Below are 16313 nucleotides of genomic sequence, written 5' to 3' on the forward strand. Positions count from 1 at the left end.
GCTCAGGAGAAAACCACTGGGTCTGTTGTGTGTGGGACTGGTGAGCTGAGATATTGCCAGAAATATGCAAGTACAATTTGTTTGAAGCACAGAGGGCACCTCCATAGCAGACCAGAGGATTCAGTCAATTTTTGTCATGGACATTCCAGAAACCTTCCATAGCAAAATTGCTTTTTATACTTCAGACCAGAAAGTGCCACTGCACACAGATGAAAGCCTGACCTTTTTGTTCTGCCTCTAATCCTGTCTGAGCCCTCTTCCAGCTGGAGCTTCTGTCATTCCCAGGGGCAAATTCTTCTCTGGCTTCCTGTGATGAGAAACATGTTTTTGTCAAAGTTGGAACAGAGACTGGGACAGGCCAGACTCTGCTTCTCTGCCCCAAAAAGCCACCCTGCTAAACACCCCCATTGTGTTACACAGGACTTCAATCCATTCTGCTGCTGCTCCCACTCACCACAGCTCTCCTGTCTTGGGCAGATGTGGAAGAGGGGAGCCACTTGTAGGTCCATGCATTCCCTCTTTATACAAATTTTGAAAGGATCCAAGATTCAATTGAACACACATGTTACAAAACACCACAAAAAGGCTTCCAAATCCCTTTTCTAAACTGGAATATTTAATTGGAAATGAGGCAGCCAGGGTTTTATTTTGGATTCAGTTTCTAATTTGTATATCCAACTGCAAACCATCTTTCTTCTGAGTACTTTGATTTACCTGTTTTAAAAGAGAATACTTTTTTCTGTGTTAGGAGGGTGACAACAGACATATTATGCAGGAATGGTAAAGCACAAATCTTCCCATCTGTCATTACTTTTGAGAAAGCATTAAAGGACATTTGGGCAGAGACACCCCTTGGCAGAAATATCAGCCTTAGTGGAATTTGACTTCTTTATGATTATTTATTTGAATGATGGGTCTTTCCCAGTTTCATGGAGAGCTGAGTATGGTCACTGAAGCAGCAATAGCTACAAAGGGCAGTCATTGCCAGGGTAGGTCAGTAGCTGGAGCTGACAAAAGCTATTCTGCTGCTCTGTACTGTTCTATTTAAGATTTGAATTCAGGATCCTGGTGCATTTTGTAAAGAGATTAAGTTTGGGGCATAGCAGGGGGAAATGAGTTCCATCATCACGGAGTGGCTCCTGTTCTTTCCCCAATACTGATGGAGAAATTGACCATCATTTGGCCTGAAATCCATCACCCTGGTTTTCCTCCATTATATTTTGTATGTGGAAACACTGTGGTACATGGTAGCTAAAAAGACAAGATCCTAAAGTCAAGAACATGAGACAAATCCTTTTTGACTTCATTCATGATGTAGTTCTGAAGAGAGCTGTGGTTCTGGTTGGGAGAACTGAGGCTAAACATGGTTTCAATTTGTATGTGCCATATGTTTATAATGTTGACTGATGTTACCAAATTCAAATATATTAGTATTACTTGATTAGAACCAGTTATCTCCTGTCCCTGGAGGGCCAGATTAAATTAGAGGTGAGTTTAAATGATTGCCTTCCCTGGGAAGCTGTTCTGGCAGGTGTATGCAAAGCTGAGACAAGAAGAAAAGCTCAGTGCCCTGTGGCTATTTATTTGGTAGCCATTCATTGCAAACCCCTTAATATGCATCTGGCAAATGCTTAGAATCTGGAATTCCTGGTGCTTGCCGAGGTGGCAAAGCTCTCATCAGCTCTCAGCTGGCACATTGTGGAGTCCACACTGTGTTGGAGCTCTGAAATACTGCTTTTCCCTCCCAGGAAGTGTGAAACTCTTCACCTTTGGCTTTGGAGATGCTCATAAATGCTCCAACATTCACTCCACTGCAGCTTTATGGATTGTGTTGTAAATCTCTGAAATTCTATGGCACAAGTGGAACAGGGGAGAGAGCTCAATGAGAAACAAAATACTGCCACTTCCTGCTGTCACTTGTGATTTTTATTCAAGGCATCCCCTCTTTGCATACCCAGTACACAAAGACTGGCTCTGTGTTTCACCTTTTTTTGCTGAATATCCTTCTTAGCAATTTTTTTCTTCTCTGCTTTCTGGTTAATAAAAAATAGGTGATACAAAACCTTTTGGAGCCTAAGCAGCAAGGCTGGTTAAGTAATTTGTTTTAACATTTTTCAGTGATTTCTCTTTCAAAACTGATGAATGTTTTTATTTGATGTGCAATAATTTATATCAAGATTGGGAATTTGGTTTTGATGCCTGTGAGCAATGTGGAATCTCCTTGTTGGAAGCTGAAGGGGCTGCTCTGGCCTGGAAACACTCAACCATCACAACTCTTTATTGAAAACAGTTCTTTCCTGGTATCAGTTTCTCAAACATATTTGTTCCCGGAATGGGAATAATTTTCAGTGGCATGATGGACACGCGTTGGTTTTCTGAGTTGTTTTGGTTGACTGTGAGTTGTTTTCTGAGATTTCTTGAGTCAAGGACTGGGGGATGCCTGAAGACAAATAAATCATAGAATTGGGGAAAATGGCCATCAAAGCCAATTCCTTTTGCCAGAGGATTATCTGTTCCCCCAAGTCTCCACAAAGTAGCAATGCCTTCCAATCCCAGAAGCAGCTCTCAGCACTTCTTCAGAAGGAAAAACAAGCTTGGCTGAGGCAGGTAAAATATATAGAGAATCTTTCTTTGAGGAGACTGAAAAAAAGAAGTTTGTCTACTTGTCTAGATTCTATTGCAAAAATAAAGTTTCTCTGTGATGTTTTGGGATGCATTCTGGCAAGAGGAAATGTGTGTGTTCTCTCATGGATAAGTTTGGGAGTGTTTGAAAAGGCTCTATTAAAATAAAGGCTTTTCTTTTTATAATTTTTATGAGAAGATGAGGAAAATCTGAAAGTTGTTGAAAGTTCTGAGTTGTTGAAAATTTAGTATATTCTGAGTGACAAAGAGTATTGTCAATATCAAAGATAATGGACTGCATAAAAGAGAACATTTCTAATAAACATTACACATCTATGCCCTGGGCTTATAGGGGAGAAAAGTCCATCATTTAAGTTCTCTTCTCACTGAAGACAGTGAAGTTGGTTTTGGTTCCCAGTTTGTGTCTGGTTTCTGTTTAAATAACCTTTAAAATATACAAGCAACAAGAGTATATTTCTCTTAAATATTGTTCTTTTTTGTGATTCTAGTTCAGTGTACATGTAAAACCTACAGTTTTAATAGCTCAATAATCAAGCAGTAGGTTTATGTAGCCTTTCACTACTAATAAAATTTGAAGATTTAAGATTTTTATATTAGGAAGTTTGCCTGGGGTAATCACTTTTTGTAGGGACAGAGTGACATAGCAGTTGGAAAATGTTTTTCATCAGAAGGCTTGCTTACATTTTAATATCCCACTCACCATGATCAAGTGCTCCAAATAAGTCAGGGTTGGACATTTTTCTGGCTACAGTACAGATACTGTTTAATACAAGAGGGAAAATTTAAATTATATTGTTCTGCATCATCTAATTACACAGCCAGCCCAGGTACCATACCAAACTTTATTGATAATAATTAATTTTGCAACTGATTTATGCTTATTTAGAGGGAAAGACTTTTCTGTTGTTTTGTTGTTTTTGCTAATCACTTACTGAATAAAATGTGAAACAAAATGGTGGGTATTAGGCACTGAAATTAGTGCATTAGTTCATCCTATATAAAAGTCTAGTTGATATGATTTAGGAAGTCTTGTTATTTCTGTGGTGCCCCTCTTGCAAGCATGGGACAGCAATGTCTTGAAATAGCTTCAGAGTATTTTAGGTAAGTATGTTAGCATTGAAAACACATCATTTTGAAATCTTTTCCTTGAGCATTAGTACTAGAAGGCTCTGCCAGGCCATAGCAGGCAGTAGAGCTGAATGCTTGGGCCTTTCCTGAGAGATGAAATGTTACCTTGTGACCAAACCTATACCTAAAAACTTCTAAAGCGTTCTAAATGCCCTAAAAATGGTATTTTATGTCCTCCTGCCAAGTCTTCAAGTAGGAGATAGTGGTAGGGTTTTTTCATTTTCTAAATGAACTGATGAATATTTCATTTTCAGATGAGTTCTTCCCTTAATGGATGTAGAAAACAACTTATCTTTTCCTTTAATATTAACATTATTCTGAACTTGAAATAATTGCAAGGACATCTGCTAGTAAATAAAGACTTAAGTTACTGTCCAGCAAGTTAGCCAACAGCATTGGCTCCCATATTTTGAGAGATGTTTTCCCACCTTCTCCTTTAATCCAGAGAGATTTTGTCATTATCTTTTTCCAGATACAAGGAGAAATCAATCCCCTTGATTCTAATCCAGTAAACTGCCCTGATTTCCAGCAGCTACAGTGTGGCTAAAAACCCCTGGCAACTCTGTCTGGCTGCAATATTAGCCCTGGGGGCCTTTTCTGCACTGTTTTTGTTTCTGTTCAGTCTCCAGCGTGGTGGCTAGAAAACAACTCTGTAGTGCTTTTAAGAGTGTTTTAATATTTAGGAAGATTCTGTCTGAGCATAGACTCCTCAGATCTGCAGGGAGAGGAGCAGTGCCTTCATGGAAGGAAGGTGAAAGAGAAGGAAAGCGCAGAATCTTGTATTAATCTGTGTTTTTTGAATGTACCAGGTTAAAATAGTGTGTACACAAAATGGGCTGGGAGCAGGGAGCCACAACATTTAATGCTGTCACAGAAATGGTCTTAAACACAGAGAAAAGCAGCTGCCAGGAGAGGCTTATCCCAGTCAGAGGCTTATCCTAGTCCACAAAATTACCTGCCACTGCTCACTGTGTTCTAGATCATTTGTTACAGGAGAGTAATTTATGATTATTAACAACTACTGCTGTGTATTCTTGTAAATCAAAGTCTTTCTCCTTTTCCTCCCCATCTTTTCCTTCCCTTTGCTTAAACCTAACCATAAATAGATTTGAGACACTTAATTCTGTTTTGGACAGCCAAGAAAGTAAGAAACAAAAGGAGTAATTGAGTGCACCAGGTAGTGGCAGAAGAGCAGCTCTAATTGTCAGATAATAAAAGAAAATGGTCAATTTTGTCAGGAAGCATTGTCAAGAAAGATAACTTGGAAGAAATTAACTGTCTGACCTGCTGGAATGTGTCTGTCAATGGCTCTTTAAATCATCAGGTCATGAAATGTGACAACCATTTATCATTTTTATGAGGCTGGTGCCAAGCTTTCCCTTGGGAAGCTGGCTGGAATTAGTGTGATCTTTGACTGTCCTGTTAAAAAAATGGCATGGGTCTGTTTCAAGTGCTGCCCACTGCTGGGTGCCAGTCATTTGGAGCTGTGGTTATGGGGTATTCTTAGGCTGGCTAAATCTGATTGTAGCTCAACCAACCTGAAGGTTGAATTTCCAAGAGTATTTTGTTTAACCTTCAAAGGTGACCAGAGTATGTCTAGGAGCTTGATTCTTTATTTGTCAGGAAAGGAGGCTTCCAGAGGCAGAAGAAATGTGCCATTCATTTGAAAAATTTCCCTTTTTTTGTGTATTACTGTCTTTCATACTTCTGTTATTGATCCCCTCCCCTCTTATAAGGGGGAAATCATGCAGCCATTCTGATGATGGCAGGCAAGAGAAAGAAAAGAGCTGCCTGTGTCTATGGTCCTGTTGAAAGACCTCTGAAAGTCTCTTTGCACTGCTCTCTGTTGCCATGTTTTGTTTTGTTAATTAATTCCAAACGTGAACTAATGTTAATATTGAGTTGTAGGATGTGTTGTAGGTGCTCAGGTGTTGTGATCTTGCTTTGAACAATTTGCATTTCTGGTTCTTCAGAGTGAGTAGGGAGAGAGGAGGACAGTGAACCAGAGGCTGTTCATAAACAAGCTTTATAAAATAGCAGAAGCTTAATAAAAAGTTAATTTTCTCATTAAATTGGGGTTTAGGAGTAGTGCTACTCACTGAGTATCCCATTTCTGATAGTAAAATAAGAAAACCAACGTGAAATAGAAATGATTTAAGAGAATGGCTGTACATCATGAACTAGAGAATCAGGTTCAAGAGTAGCCTATTTGCTTGTGCTTCATAAAATTCAGCTGGTCTTGCAAAACAAATGCCTTCCTGGTGCAGAATGAGGATTGGTTGTGATGGCAGCAGTTTCTGGCATGTTCTTGAAAACCAGCAAAAGAAAAGTGCCACTGCTGGTTAGTACCAATGCACAGGCTGTGTATGAAATGTGAAACTGAAATTAGGGTTGCACACTTTTTATCTCATTTCCTGGTGACATTTGTCAGCTGTTTTAATGATATAGACTGTTTCCTGCATCATTACAATCTCTGCTCTGATTTTTAGAGGAATTGGTGGTCTGTTTAAGAGAATGGGGAGGAAAAAAGTTAATAATGTAAAGCTCTTAAGTACAGCTGTTTGAAAAATCATGCCTTTAAAATTATTGGCAACTATTCTTCACACTATGCAGGCTGTTACATAGAATTGATAATCCATACCATCTCTATTTTGTGTAACAAAATCTCCAGTCTATGTAACAAGTCTTCAGACTGTGTGCAGAGAACTTGTGCACCTATTGTTTTGAAAATATATGGTCATTGTGTGCCTAAAGTAGTTTATTTCTTCATGTGGAAATCTAAACAAAAAGAGTGTTCCATTGGTATTTCTAAATGATAGAGCTTGGTATTACCAAGTAGAAGCTTCTACCAACACCTAATATGCAAATTGTGTTAAATCATCTTTCTTTTCCTGCCTTTCCAGCATTAACAATAAGCTCCAACAGCCAGAAGCAGCTGCAGGGGTGCTGGAATATGCCATGAAGCACTTTGGGGAGCTGGTGAGTCCTGCTGGATAATCTGCTTCTTGTCTCATGTTTTTATGGTTTCTGTAGTTAGTTTTTTGGTGGGTGGGTATGTTTTCTCAGTCAATCACATCGAGGTTCTATTCCTGCTTCTAATATTTCATTGTTCATAAACAAGGAGTGTAGGCCTTGCTACCTACAGGGTTGTTCAATGGACATTTTGCAGCAAATGTTGGATATAGAGAGGGCTGCAAGAACCTGATTTGAGGTGAATTTTGCAGCTGTAGTTGATGCTAAATGCAGCTCTGAGCAACTAGCAGCTTGACAACACAAGTCCTTTTATTTAGGATGAGCTGGGAAGGGAGGGAGTAAGCTCCTTTTTAAAGCTTGAAGGATTTGAGAAACTGTGTCAACATCTTTCAGGTAAAGATTTAATGGAAGTTAACCTCTAGTCTCTCTCAAAAGTGTTCACAGGTTAGAAAAGCAAGTTAACCAGTCCCTTACAATTTAGACTGCTCACCAAAATCAAATAAGCTCATTATATATATGTTCTGTGTCTTTCTCAGAATGATGTGCCTTTTATTATTTCTTCTCATTTTATGAGACATTTAATTTGTGTTCAAGGACCAAATCACCTATGCTCTCCTGACAGTTCTACTGGTAAAAAGATGATTTTGCAGTGGTAATTGTTGCAGTGTTTTAGGATGATTTGGAAAAGGAAGGCAGCTGTAGACCAGCCTCTTTAAGTGGTAACCACTGGAAAGTGGGAACCAGGTATAAGCACAAAATGGTGGAAATCCTCTAGTGTAGGATTATGTGTGGTTTTGACCTAGACTGGAAAATAAGTCCTTTCTGGGAGAAGTACAGATTTCAGAACATCTTTGCAGCTTCTTTTAATTCCTTGGGTGGATTGAGCAAAGTTCTGCATTACCTAATTCTGACTTCACTCTTTAGCAGCAATACAGTCTAGCAATAAATGTAGTTCAAAGCACAGAGTTTTTCAGAATTGGCAGTGAAAAGAAATTAAGAGGAGCTGTGAGCTCTGCTTTCAGGGACTTAATTGAAATATGACTTAGCTGAGAAGTTAAAGGGCTCAGTGGAAGGCCTGGCATGCAAAGCATGGTTTATAATGACCCTGCCCACAGATTTGGGAAAAGAATCTGCTCTGCAGCCTGTGTCAAGACATGAGCTGCCAAGGGCTGAGCAGAAAAACACTGGCAGAGAAAAGCATGGAAATATATTAAGGCATTTTATTTCTTGAAAATGAGAAACAAAATCTTAAAAGAAAGATTGAAGAAAAGTGTTTAGCTGATAAGGATCACTGCTTGGCTAACTTTTAATGGCTTTGTTACAAACCTTTGCCTTCCCTTGTGAAGGGTGATTGGGCCCCAGCTTCATACTACCTGCTGTATTAAGTAATTGCCTAGCAGTAGCCAGATGCAAAGTTGGGGCTTTTTTTCTAATTAGTCATTCCATTCCTGAATGCAAGGCTGTTTTTCTTGTTTGAATGCAGGTATGTGCAACAAGGGGAGGTGGAATATGTTACAGATTTACCCTTTTTCCTGTTCCACTCACTCTACCTCTCCAAAAAGAAAAGCACCAGCTGCTGAGCTGGTATTTCAGTGGCTCTGAGTAAGGGGGTGATGTTGGATTAATCCCTCTGGTAAACCTGAGTTCATTTCTGGGCAGGTGGAGCAATGCCAGGATTCCAGTTTTCACACTAGCTCAAGGTTCTTCTCTGTATCACAGACTTGTGTATCACACAAGTCCATGAGGATATTTAGAATGATAAAAGGGTGAAGTGACCAGCATAGACACAGAATTTTTTAGGAAAAGCTATGGTAGTTAATATAGAGTGATCAGTGTTAATCCTGCTGTTAATATTAACTTCTTTCTCCCTTCCCTTAGGAAATTCAAGCTACCTGGTATGAAAAACTTCACGAGTGGGAAGATGCTCTGGTGGCCTATGACAAGAAGATGGACACAAACAAAGATGATCCTGAGCTGATGCTGGGACGGATGCGTTGCTTGGAAGCACTTGGTGAATGGTAAGAGGGGAATGCCTGAGGACTGAGGAAAATGCTGGCTCTGTTCTCTGGATGCTGTCATTCAGGTGCAAATTTTTTGCCTGAATTCCTATTTATTCCTGCTTACTTTAAGTGTTGGTGTGGCATCTCACTTTGTTCATTGCAGTCAGAATTGGTAATAGCATCTCTAAGCCTTTTGGGACTGGCCATCTGGTGAGTTAAGGTCTCTCTGGAAGAGAATCTGCAATCTTATAATCAGCTCAACCCCATTTATAACAGAAAAAGACATTGTAGATGGAGGAAACATTAACTGAGCAGAACTTGTCAGAAACAGTCATAAAAGGAGCTCATTGTGACCCTTCTTTTTAAACTGATTAAAACACGAGAGTTTTCTGTGTTTATTCAGTGCCTTGTAGAAGGATGAGGTTTTCCTTTTGAGTCTTTTTTCAGCATTTCTTAAGCCTTGTCTTTGTGAACATTTAGTATTTCAAGTTTTGTGTCAGATGTCAGTTCTCAACACATAACTGATTCAAATCAGTGTTTGTGAGAGGGTGAGCTGCTGGTGACTTACAGCTTACTGCTTAACTGGGGGCTTCTGTTTTTTCTCACTGTTCAATTCCAAGAAGATAATTGGAGAAGGCACCCTGCTCACTGTGGCGTGCAGTTCTACCCAGGGGCAGGTGTGGGTTCATCCAGGTTCCGCCTTTCTACTTAACTTTGCATGTGACAAGCTGTGTCCTGATGGGTCCTGACGTGAACCCAGGGGATGGCACCACAGTAAGGAGATTCCTCTTCACTAAAGTCATTTTACTGCTAGAAACTAGAACTGTTTGAGAAATCTAATACTGGCAGCATTTTCCTGCCCTTTTTGTTTCTAAACAAGGGTGAGACATGTAGGGTGTAGCTTTTCTGGTAGGGAAAATAGATCCTCTTACTGAGCATTCCTCAGTCAGCTTTTATAAGAGTAGGCAGTTCTCACCAGGGATTTGAAGAATTTTTCCCTCCTGCAGGATGTGTATTTGTCTTAAGTGTCCTTTCTGAACCTCCTACTTATTCATGTGTCAGCAACAAATGTATGGAGCAACAAAAGGACACTTTTTTTCTGTTGGATCGAGATGTTGTGGACCTCTTGATAGTCTGTAGTGACCAGAGCAATCAGTCTCTAAGTTACCTTGTGGAACTGGGTTCCAACTCTGTGCAGGTGTTTTTACAATTCAATATTGCAATACAATACAATTAAAATACAAAAGAAGTGCTTTTGCAAGGTGCTGTCTGCTGCCTTGCAGCTGACTCTAGAGATGCCATCCTGAGGCTGACAGTTCCATAGTTTGGCTGCTGATACTCTTCAGTAGCGTTCAGCTTGACTGACTGTGCTGCTGGAGTCTGATTGACAGGAGAAGGCAGATAATCTTGAATTCTATTGTGTAGCATCACTATTTCAGTACTCTGCTGTGATATTTTGAGAGTACAAAGCATTCTTAACCATTTATCTCCTCATGTAGTTATTCCTGTAGGAGCCATAGTGCTTTATCAGCATCTATGAGGTCCTGATTTACTGCTGTTGCTAGGTTTGGCTTGGTTTTTCATCTGCTTTGTGGTTTTTTTATTTCCTCCTGGGCCATTAAGCTGTCAGAATGACTATCTTGCCTGTGGCAGCCCATTGGTTCTGTTTGACTAACTCATCTTCCTTTTTGGGAGGGGAAGAGGATGACACTAGGGAGGGCAAGTTGTTCTCCCTCACAGCTGGCAGCTGTTTCTCTGCTACAGAGTATCCAGCATGAGAAATCCTGGAACTGCAACACCCAGGGTAATTGGTTTGATTAGTGCAGCATTCACAGTTGATTTGAAAGAAATAATATAAAAAATCCTGATGCTTCCTCTCCGCTGGAGATGAAAGATTCAGATGCCCTCTGAGATCTTGCCGTGACAAGTCTTTATCTGAGGTTACAGCAACATTCATTCTGCAGTCTTTGTCTTCAGACTTGATGTGTTAATTCAAAATGTTTGCTGGTAGGAGCCATGCCCAAGCTATCCAGATCATATGTTTCTTCTACTGACACTTGAAAAAATTTTAAGCATCCTTTTTTTTGTGGTGATTTGTTTGTTTTCTTGAGAATTTTTTTTTCTGTATTTATAGACTGGCATTATTAGTCCATTTTTAAAGTATGCATTAACAGCCTCTGAGGAACAAATACAAACTTCTCTTTGGATGTGTTTTTTTCAAAACACAGTATGCCTTAAAATTATTTTCTGATATTTGTCATCAGATAGCATGGTTGAGTTGGCCAGGGGAGTCAAATCCTATTCTCCACTCAGTATAAAAAGAATGACAGGGCTGGTTGTTGTCTTATCAGTGGGAAGTGGTTGTTTAATGGGGCAGAATTCTTGGAAGAGGCTTTTTGCTGATGAGAAATTGTGGATTCTTCTTAGGGGGCAGCTCCACCAGCAATGCTGTGAAAAGTGGACCCAGGTGAATGATGAAACTCAAGCTAAGATGGCCAGGATGGCTGCTGCTGCTGCTTGGGGTCTAGGTAATGTATCCTCCTGTGCTGGTGTGCCCATGAGTGCAAGCACAGAGAGTTTTAACTTCAGAACTAAAGAATACAGGAAACAGCAATATCAAGGAGCCACATTATTTACATTGGGAAATGAAATAAGTGTCATTCTGTACTGAAGTCCTTTGGAAAACCTTCATTTACATCAAGCCTCCCAGTGTGGTCTCAGGTAACAGAGTGGTCTGAGCATGATCAGTTGCTTAAATGCTCACTTCTGCTTGGCTTTACACTGAACAGAGCTCAGGCTGGAAATGACATAAGAAGACTTTCTCAGATTTGTGGCAGACTTTTATTTACAATGAGAACAATATCTGTTGAGCATTTTAGAGGTTGTCTCTGATGAGTAGACAATCTTAAGTGAGATAAATCTATAGTGGTCCAAATGTTCATTTGTGTTGTTAGCAAGATATTTACTAGAGAAAGTGATGAATCACTTGCTCTCTGCCAGCCTTTGCTGAGAAAAATTCATCTTTTGCTTTGTAGGACACTAATTGATTCAAATGTTCTGGAAGTGGCAGAATTTAATTGTTTCATCATTAAGAATTAAAGAATCTTTTTCACAAGGATAGCAATTTGTCTAGAAGAAAAATACCTGTATTTTTCTTGTCTGGCTGTGCATATGTTTCTGTATATAATAGTGTCCCTACCAAAGACAAATGTTTGAGAGCTGACTTAAATGCAGAAGTACCAGACAACACCCAGGCCTAGGAACTGATGTCTAAGCACCACATCATAGTTCTGTTGTGTTACTGAGGATATCTGTGTCTCTGCAGGTCAGTGGGACAGCATGGAAGAATACACCTGCATGATCCCCAGGGACACCCATGATGGTGCTTTCTACAGGGCTGTACTGGCACTGCATCAAGACCTTTTCTCACTGGCTCAGCAGGTAATTATCTTCCTTGTTGGTATTCCAAAACCTGGATTAAGATGTTCTGGGCTACAGAGTTTCACAGAAAACCAGGCTGTAGTAAAGCAGTTGGCTATAACTTATGAAATGCCCAATAATGTTTTTTCCATGGATATATTAGACCTGGATGATAGATTTGACCTTGTATTTCCTGAAATGTAGTAGTGAATGTATTGACAGCAATGGTCCAGTGCTGTAGAACATAAGAATGCCTTAGTAATTTCTTAATTTCTTGGCTTTTTTTACTTCTGTGCCTCTTCTCTAGACAGGCAGGGCACAAGGATTATCTCAGCAGAGGTTCTGTCCTACAAGGCACTGATTGTAAATTGCTGGGAATGCCTGAGACACCTGTAAGATTCCTAATGGATTTTTGTGTGCTTCTGTCTCTTGCATCTTTTTCAGTGAAGTGCTTATATATATCATGTACCATAATCTTAATTTTTCTGGTAGCACTGATAAATCTCAAATCTTAGATTGAGATACCAAGGCAAGGAATGAGTTTACTAAACAGAGCTGTATTTGTAATGTTTGTTTGTCACAGAGGAGATTTGCAGAGTGACTCTGTAGATGTGAAACGTGTTGTTTACTTTCCAAGGAAGCTGAAGTCCCATTTCTCAGAATTCTGTGCTGGCTTGCCAGCTTAGATAAAGGAGTAATTCAATCTGTGCTGTCAAAACCCGTACATAGATTTTTGGATGATGTGCACAGTAAAATTAACCAGGCATTCAAAAGGGTAGAGTTTGTGATTAACCTTTAACATTTTGAACAGGAAAAGCTATAGGTGAGAGATTATATAATGACTAGAACTAGAGCAGGATTTATTTCATGCTTGAAGAGCCTGTCTTAGTTTGAGGATGAGAAATGGAATTTGCTGTCCTGTAAAATTCATAAAATCCTGTTGGGTTATGTAAAACAGTGAAAGCTATTTTCTTTCATTGTGTGGTATCAAGAGACATTTCTTGAGGCTTTTTTTGTAACCAACTCTCTTACACTAAAATGTGAACCTTTCCTCTACAAATGTTGTTAATTATGATCTCTACAATCACAGTAGGATTAGAAATACTGCAAATCTTGATTTTCTAGGAAGACAAACTTCAAACTGTGCAGGTGATGAATGAAGCTCCCTTGACTTCCCTTATATATGCCCTGGACACTGTTTTCCTGTCAAATCTTTCTATTTATGAGATCCTTTCCCAGTTCTTGTTGGAGAGTGAGAACAGCACCAGCTTTGTTCATGAGATGGAACAGTTGAGCAGCAGCTTCATCAGTTGACTCTAGATAAGGCACACTACCTTTGCCCCAATATCTTGTTCTATTTCAGTGCATTGACAAAGCCAGAGACCTGCTGGATGCTGAGCTGACTGCCATGGCAGGAGAGAGTTACAGTCGAGCCTACGGGGTAAGTGTAGCTCTCATTCCCTCCATTGCTGCCTCAGACTGTCTCTAAAAGTTGCATAAAACTTCAGAGTAGTGCTTGTCTCAAACTTAAGACCTCTATAGGCCCACAAGCTAAATGGCTTTTGTCAGTTAAGTAATACAACTTTGCAGGAACAGCTTTGGGACACACTAAAAGTGAAGTGAGGTCCACCCCCTCAAAAGAAATAAGAATTGACATTTAGGGGGTTTGAATCAGCAGGTCATCTAGGTACCAGTATATAGCAGTTGGTCCTTTATCTGTTGGGCAGCCTATGTACTTAATATTTTGATGCCAAAATACTGTTCCTTAATTATAGATTTGTTCTGTAGTGATTGGGATGGAATGTGATTTTTTTCCTCCAGGCTATGGTATCCTGCCAGATGCTGTCAGAGCTGGAAGAGGTTATCCAGTATAAACTTGTACCAGAACGCCGTGAGATCATCCGCCAGATCTGGTGGGAAAGACTGCAGGTACATCCATATAAAGGTCCAAGATGGAGGTGCTGGTGGGCTGGCATGAACAGCTTCCTTTTGAGTCAGTGTGGTGGCTCAGCAAATCTTTCCATGTCTCTTTCCATCCCAGGAGCATCCATGCTCACATGGCTGTGTGCTCCAGCTCCTTTGTGCTTGTCCTGGTTGCCTGGGGTTTCAGTTTGGGCTTCTCTTTCTTTCAGGTTAATGTTCCTGAGGTCTCTGCTCATATGATACTTTACAAGGGTGAGCTAAGCCTTGAAATAGATGTGTACAGAAGAGTACTAGTAACATCCCCAAGGCTGCTTATCTCAAAATTGGATCTGGGAATACTGGTTTAGATCAGGCTAGTTTGAACATTTTACCTGGCTGGCTGCATTTTAAGAAGTGAATTCTCTCCAAGTGTTGGAAAACTGGTCAGAGAATACACGTGTTTTTCAAATAAAAGACTATCCTGTGCCTTTTGGACCTCTTACAAGAACATTTCCAGCTGATTGGTAACATTTAGGGACTTTACTTAGTGGTGGAATTGGCAGTGCTAGGTTTATGGTTGGACTTGATAATGGTGATGGTCTTTTCCAATTAAATGATGCTATGATTAACCTTGACCTTTCAGAAGAAACCTTTAGCAATGTTGGTTTTCCTGTGTTGAAAGAGAAGTTTGTGCCTTTTTTATTCTAAACATCAAAAATCTAAAGTACCTCTGAAAATTTCAATCAGACAAATACTTGACACTATTTCCTTACAAGAGGCATCCCTACAGTGGAAGTGAATATCCTCAGATGCAGTAGTACATAAAGTTTAAAGAGGTGGGTGATTCCTGCAAGAAAAGGGGGTAAAAGAAAAGGCATAACTAAGATGAAATACTGCCTGAAGGAAGAACTTTTCCCTGTGCAGAGTTCTTCACTGGCAGTCCTACAATCTGCCACCTTATGAAAGCCTGCTGTATATTTTTTAGCTGTTTGGGAAACTGTGACAAAGCTTTTAGTCTCCCATCTGCATTCCTGTCTGGAAAAGCTCAGGACCATTCCACTGGGGTAAAGAAACTGAAGTGGCAGGAAATGTAATGTCTGAATACAGCTTTTCATAGTCCTGAAAGCAGTACATACAGTTCTTGAATGTTTTATAGGTGGTTTTTTAATAGTTTTTAAATGCCTATTGGAAGAAGTTTATTTGAGTGTCAGGGAACAGGCTTTGCCTAACTTCCCATTCCTCAGCTTGGGAGGAAAGAATAACTTTGGTGCTCAAGTCCTTGCTGCCACTGGAAAACCTTTTGTTTGTCTCAAAATCAAGTAGTCTCTGGCTGAATAGAAACTTTGGAGCCTCACTGTTCCCCTGTACTTGGCCACTCTACCCAGCACCATGGCTTTAGTTGGTATGGTTCCTTCCACAATTCTACTCCTCTGTAGTGTCCTTAAATCTTTGAAATACAGACTCATCCTCCTCTGACAGTGTTGTGCCTCTCCCATCAGACAGACAAGCACCAGACAATGCTTGCAGAAGCAGCACAACAGTTGGAGCTGCAGTTTCTGGCAGAAAACCAGTTTAGAGGTGCCAGCCTCCAAAAGCAATACATGCAAGGAAAAGAAAAAGGGCAATAACAAAAATATCTTTGCAATTATTTGGTTTTCTACCATCTCCATGTTGAGATTTAATCCACATTTAATAGGTGGAGAAGGCACTTTGGAAGGCACTTTGACTCACTTTGGAATTACATGAAGAGTTTTTCTAATTCTTGGATGCATTTCAGCTTTAAGAGCTTTTCTCCTCTTTCCATTAGAGGATGTTGTTAGACTGCAAGCACTGAGCTGCCTGCAGATTCTGAGAGTCAGGGACTGAACCTTCTTCAAGCACTGCAGTGTTAAAGAAATGGTTCCTAATGTCAGTCTGCTGTGAATTATGGGCACAAAAGCCTATCTTGATGGAAGTCCCTTCACATTCTGAATCAAGGCTCTGTACAGTACACTGGAGACCAAACATTAAGAAGTTCTCCCTTCTTTTTCTTCTCAGGGCTGTCAGCGAATCGTGGAAGACTGGCAAAGAATATTGATGGTCCGATCTCTTGTTGTGAATCCTCATGAGGACATGAGAACTTGGCTCAAGTATGCCAGCTTGTGTGGCAAGAGTGGGAGGCTGGTGAGCATTGTCTGACTCTGTCCTCTTCAGCAGCTTTTCAGATGATTGGCTTTGCTGTGCTGCTTCAGCCTTGAGCATTCCTAA

The 16313-nt window shown here is 40.1% G+C and overlaps 1 protein-coding gene across 3 annotated transcripts in view; it reads left to right on the forward strand.

Annotated features, from left to right (window-relative positions):
• Positions 1–16313, forward strand: part of MTOR (mechanistic target of rapamycin kinase) — a 63068-nt gene that overhangs the window by 28536 nt on the left and 18219 nt on the right. For all 3 annotated transcript variants that reach the window (XM_058855270.1, XM_058855272.1, XM_058855273.1), the window contains 7 exons: positions 6675–6750; positions 8623–8762; positions 11172–11272; positions 12070–12185; positions 13528–13605; positions 13986–14093; positions 16104–16229. In XM_058855270.1, coding sequence (XP_058711253.1) covers positions 6675–6750; positions 8623–8762; positions 11172–11272; positions 12070–12185; positions 13528–13605; positions 13986–14093; positions 16104–16229 — 745 coding nt within the window. The remainder of the gene's footprint in view (positions 1–6674; positions 6751–8622; positions 8763–11171; positions 11273–12069; positions 12186–13527; positions 13606–13985; positions 14094–16103; positions 16230–16313) is intronic.

This window comes from Poecile atricapillus, chromosome 22 (assembly GCF_030490865.1).
Source record: "Poecile atricapillus isolate bPoeAtr1 chromosome 22, bPoeAtr1.hap1, whole genome shotgun sequence".
NCBI lineage: Eukaryota > Metazoa > Chordata > Aves > Passeriformes > Paridae > Poecile > Poecile atricapillus.